Source organism: Limulus polyphemus, unplaced genomic scaffold (genome assembly GCF_000517525.1).
Source record: "Limulus polyphemus unplaced genomic scaffold, Limulus_polyphemus-2.1.2 Scaffold1469, whole genome shotgun sequence".
NCBI lineage: Eukaryota > Metazoa > Arthropoda > Merostomata > Xiphosura > Limulidae > Limulus > Limulus polyphemus.
The window spans coordinates 240,427-246,138 of record NW_013667079.1 but is presented as its reverse complement, the minus strand read 5'-3'; the positions used below and the strand labels follow the sequence as shown (position 1 = coordinate 246,138).

The window sequence follows — 5,712 nt, the reverse complement described above, 5'->3', positions numbered from 1 at the left end:
ACATTCCCCTTTTGTTGTTACTTATTGTTTCATACAGCAATTGTAGTGACTTGATCACTGAGCTTTGCAGCTCTCTGCCGTATGCAGACTGTTTCTCGTCGAATGAATAATGCCCATGCATGGTTTTTCTTGGGGGAAACATTCTAACTACGCATGCTTATGCAGTAGGTTCTCGGTCAGAAAGCGTAACGGTCGTACATACAAAGAAGTAGAATAATAGTATAGATACCATTTTAGACAAAATGAGCGAATATGTATCTTGAATATAGAAACTAACATATAAGAAACATAAATAACATAGTAGGAGAAAAAGAAAAATATATCATCTGATGCTTAATTGTTTTTAATTTATTTTGTCTTTTGCATTTCATTAATAAACATTTAAAACTGTATTGTATTTTTTACAATACCCTAACCTGAGTTAAAACACTTTAATTTTCATGCTTGAAGAAGTATATCATCTGATATTTAATTGTTTTTAACTTATTTTGTCTTTTGCATTTAATTAATAAACATTTAAAACTGTATTGTATTTTTGTATTTTTTACAATACCCTAACCTGAGTTAAAACATTTTTATTTTCATGCTTCAAGAAGTTTTGAAGGTTATAGGGATGTAATAAATTTACAGGTGTTATTCTTGAAAATAATTCACTTTAATTTTTCTGAAGTTTTTCAGGAGAAAGCAAGAACATGTTAGTTTGAATAGGAAGAATGAATTTCCTGGTGAGTAAATCATTTCTTTGTAAAATTGAAAATTAAAAAGGTTCATTAATGAAGTTTCTAACTAAAGTAAATGAGAATGAAATGAAAATTCTTTCACGTGGAATTCTGTATATCTATGATAATTTAATAAATTAGGAAAAGTTGCTCTAGAGTCAGGGTATCTTTTAATTGAGTGTTTTTGGTAAACATTTGAAATTAAATTAAACTGATTTGTTTATCCCTCTTTATTGCATGATATGATTAACTGTTGTAAAAAAAAAAGAGAGAGAGATTTTTCCTTAATGGAGATAACATTTTTACATCATGTGGCAACTGACAATTATAATTCACTGAGGACATATAAACTGTTGGGAAGGGTTTTCACACTTTAATTTCATATTGGTTGAGTTGGAGGTTAAAATCTAAATTCTCTTTTGCATATGTCATAAAATACCTTTGTTACAAGTCCTGGAATTAAATATGGAAGTCTGTTTATAACTGGTAAACAGTTTTTCTGAATCAAACTTGGTTCCTCTTGATAGATTGGCATCATGTATATAATTGACAAATGTGTGTGTTGTTGTTGCATTTGTTTTGATATGAAAATACTGCTAAAAGTTGATGATGAAAATGCACATACATGGGGTTAAAAGTTTTTTTTTTAAATGAGTAACTCTTATCTGGAAAAACGTAAAGGGAAAGGTTAATCTCCTTGAACGAATTATAGGACCTGTTGTTAAACGTTAGTGTTTTTCTACTGTTACTAGTGCACAAATATATGAAATACATAATATAGAAGCAGTAATGTTAATATTAGTAATAATTCTGCATGTGTTTCTAAATATTAAGTTCAAATGCACTAGATTTCATTTAAAAATAACCCATTTTTACCTTCTATGGTGCTGATTGTGGAATCGTCTGTTTGTTATTAACATCCATATTTTTTCAGTTTGACGTATTCTCATCCTTGTTTGATATTTTCTAACACATAGTATGAAACTTCACAATTTACCAATCGTGTGTTCCAACACTTTGTATAAAACTTTACAGACTTCCAGTCTTAAAAGTTTCAACATTTTGAATAAAACTTCACAGGCTGCCAGTCTTACATGCTTCAACACCTTGTATGAAACTTCACAGGCTGCCAGTCTTACATGCTTCAACACCTTGTATGAAACTTCACAGGCTGCCAGTCTTACATGTTTCAACACTTTGTATAAAACTTCACAGGCTGCCAGTCTTACATGTTTCAACACCTTGTATGAAACTTCACAGGCTGCCAGTCTTACATGTTTCAACACCTTGTATAAAACTTCACAGGCTGCCAGTCTTACATGCTTCAACACCTTGTATGAAACTTCTCAGATTGCCAGTCTTACATGTTTCAACACTTTGTATAAAATTTCTAAATCTACCAGTCTTTCTGTTCCAACATTTTTAATAATGAAGCTGCCTAAAGCTTATATTTTTAAATTTTGTTTTCTATGCTGAATTAATTGTCAGGATTACATTAACCACAATATTTTTACTTTGTAATTTAAAGCATGTTCTTCTTGTAAGATTATAAAGTTAGATGGCTAAAATGTTTTAATGTCTTTTAATTGAAATAAAATTCTTTAAAGCTTACAAATATTTGCCTGATTATTTTAGGTCCTTTTCTTCATTTTGGTGCTGTACTCAAAGAAAAAGATACAACATCAATCCAGTAAGTTCTTTTCATTCTTGTATTGGAACAACATGTAACCATTTTGTGCTTGATATAGTTTCAAGCTATAATGTTTAAATTAATAAGTATATCTTCATGTACTCTTGCAGATTATCAGTAAATAAACATTACAAGGCTTTCATATGAAAAATATCAGATTTTTAAAAATAAAGTTTTAAAATTTCTTAACTAATATTATTCTCATGCCATTTTTCTTTTCACATCTTTTCATTTTAAGATTAAAAAACTTTTATGCATCAGAAAATGTTCAAACTTCAAATGCAAAATCTTTATAACATCCAGATAATTATCAAATGTTTCTTAAGAAAAGACTTTATAGTTTATGTGTTTATTTTTAATTTTCTCTAACGAATCTCTGTATGGGTTTGGTTGATTTGACCGATCTTGTAACCACCATAAAAATTAGGAAATAAATATAAATTATGCCTTTGTCATTCTAGAATGACTACAAATTATAACATGAAAACACAAGGGTTTAGTCTAAATAGCTTAAATGTCATAACATTATTCATTTATGTATATTTAATATTTTTATTATATTGACCTTCCAGCCATTCCTATCTAACATTACAGAAGCTGCAATGACGCGGCACATTTGCACTCATGTTACCATATCCAATAATATAAAAGTGACCTGTCTTGGCTGTGTTTTAGTGGACTAGTATTTTGTTAAATACAGTCACATTTCCCTTATAATAATTATAAATGTATATACATTATTACTATTTACAAATAAGGTTTTAAACTTTTTTTTCTTAAAACATAGAACTGTAAATAAAGAAGTAAAGCAAACAATTATCTCTTCTAGTTACGATATTCTTACTTGTTTGCTGCTTTGGTTGCTAACCATATAAAATTTCACATGTGGAGGATGTGAAATGAAATAATTTTGTTTAGGTTTTTATATACATTTGAAATAACCAAAAAATCATATATTACTATATTGATACCATAGAATTCCACTATAATTTATCAAGCTTATCAGCTTGAAGTCTTGTATCAAAAGAACGAGTTTGATGTCATAATACTTGAAAATAGCTGAGAAAGAAACAAGGGGGACATTCTGAGCTATCGATTCATTTTTCAAGTCATAGACAGAAGTAGGTATATATGAGTAACTGTTTCCAAAAATGGAAAGGTGGTTGGGACCACTGTATTAGATTCAGTAAAAGTGGCCATATCTCAGCAAATAGAAAAGTTAGGATGTTATGATATTCTAGCTTGTCAATATCGGTAATTTAAGTTCATAATTCGTATGAAACTATAGACTTTATATTTGGACATTACAAACATCTAGTTTGAGCCAGTGTTGCATTCAACATACCATGTGACACACAAAAATCGATATTTAGGTGTGTTTTTTTAATATTTACTCTTAAATTAAGAAATTAACTAATGTGTAATACTAAAATGTGAATTATAATCTACAATTTGATACCAAAGTTATTAACATAAATTCATGAAATAGTAGTTGAATAAAATTCTGAATGTAAGTCAACAAATGTGATGACATAGCCTTTGACTTGTGACCCAAGTCAATTATTTCATTATTGTTGAAAAACATGCATTAAGTTCTTTTTTTTGTAATTCATCATTGTGTTGATAGTAATTCAAATACAAGTTCTACTAAATTATTATATTTAATGGATTTAAAAAGATTGTTAAAGGGAGTCTTAAGTTTTAATCAGTGTTAATTTGAGATTCTACTGTGTGTAGTCATTGATATGAAAACTACTTTTAGGGCTCTAGTGATCAAGTGCGTAACTGTGTTAAACTTTAGTGCTAGGTAACTGTATTACTAAAGAGATAGTGCTTTCAGTTCAGTACTTTGTAAACATAACTTATTTAGCCTAGTGATTATTTTCATGCTCTTCGTATGAAGATCTACATGTGGATCACATGACAAAGCATGCAGATATAGAAAAGTGAGTATATTGGTGTAATGGGTTTTGTTACAAAGAATGGTTTCTATAATTTTAGGTAAATGACAATGAAATTTTCACAATTGTTTTAATGGTTGTAAAAAAACTGAACTGAACTTTAAGAACAGTGATAAAGAACCTAGTTTTTTAGTTTAAATGATCTTTGAGGTATTAAAAATAGTATGAAAATATTTGTAATTGAGAGTTAAAAATAATGATAATGAACTTAATTTTATAACTTAAATAAGCATCATGGTGTTGTGGATTATTATTATCATAAGTCTACCAGTTGTTTCAAAGTTTGAAAATTATATCTTTGTTACCATTTTCCTTTGTGTTTTATATATCACACAAGACTTCTTTTCATAGTTTTATTTCTGATTGTTTTCACATAACATTAGATATTGAAAATGTGGAAATATGTTCTTGTAATTATTTCAGTTATTTTTGTATATGATTTGGAAGAGGATTCTATGTATTGTTATAAATTTCAAATGTTCCTTTTTTTTGTCTTCCTCTACCTTGCAGACAATTAGATGGTCAGACCTTCAGAACTTAGACCTGGATGGGAAAATAGACTTTACATTCATTGATAGTGGATACTTTAATTTATTTTTCCAATTCAAAGAAAGGTAAATTTCAGTAACTGTATAAAGCATCATGTTTTAAATATGGTTTCTGTATCTTTTATTTTTTTAGGAAGTATAAAAGTGTGAAAAATGGCAAACATTTATATAAACTGGAGAAGAGAAATAGCAATACATCTTGAACAAAAAGTGCTCATTATAAATAATGTTTATGGTATTTTATTACAATAAATATGAGTTCCCTGGTCTATAATTTAATATTAAAGTTTTAATACCATATGACACCAACAAAGTATATGGACCAATTAAAAAATATTTTTTTTCATGGATTTGTAGATTCAATTGGTTTTTAGTTAGAACTTCAGATAGAATGTTGAAGCTCTACATGTTTCATATAATTGTTATTTATAGTTTGAGTGAAACACACTGGCTTTCTTTCATCTTAAGAAGATGAGAAGTGATCAACAGATTAGTCTAGATTTGTAGTCAAAAAACATAGGAATCAGTTCCAAACTAGATAAATGGCGAAAGTTGGATCACTTCAGACAAATGCATAAGAACCAAGTGCTCAAATAGATGAGCTGTGACAGTTGTGTCACTAGAAATTTAGTCTTGAAGTAAGTGATTGCACTGGATCCACTTACAAGAGGTCATACCAGTTTTCTCATCAGGATGAAGAAGTTGGCAGTTTTTTTTTTATCTATGTTGTGTTGGAGAAGATAAAACAAACTATTTGTTAGAGAATGATCAATACCAGGTTGAATTGTGTTGTC

General features: G+C 28.7%; 1 protein-coding gene across 2 annotated transcripts in view; it reads left to right on the top strand.

The window, feature by feature from the left end:
* The window catches only part of LOC106463721, a 61,420-nt gene that overhangs the window by 26,679 nt on the left and 29,029 nt on the right, over positions 1-5,712 (top strand). For both annotated transcript variants that reach the window (XM_022391303.1, XM_013923783.2), the window contains exons 10-13: positions 671-725; positions 2,355-2,409; positions 4,313-4,355; positions 4,881-4,984. In XM_022391303.1, the coding sequence (XP_022247011.1) occupies positions 671-725; positions 2,355-2,409; positions 4,313-4,355; positions 4,881-4,984 (257 nt within the window). The remainder of the gene's footprint in view (positions 1-670; positions 726-2,354; positions 2,410-4,312; positions 4,356-4,880; positions 4,985-5,712) is intronic.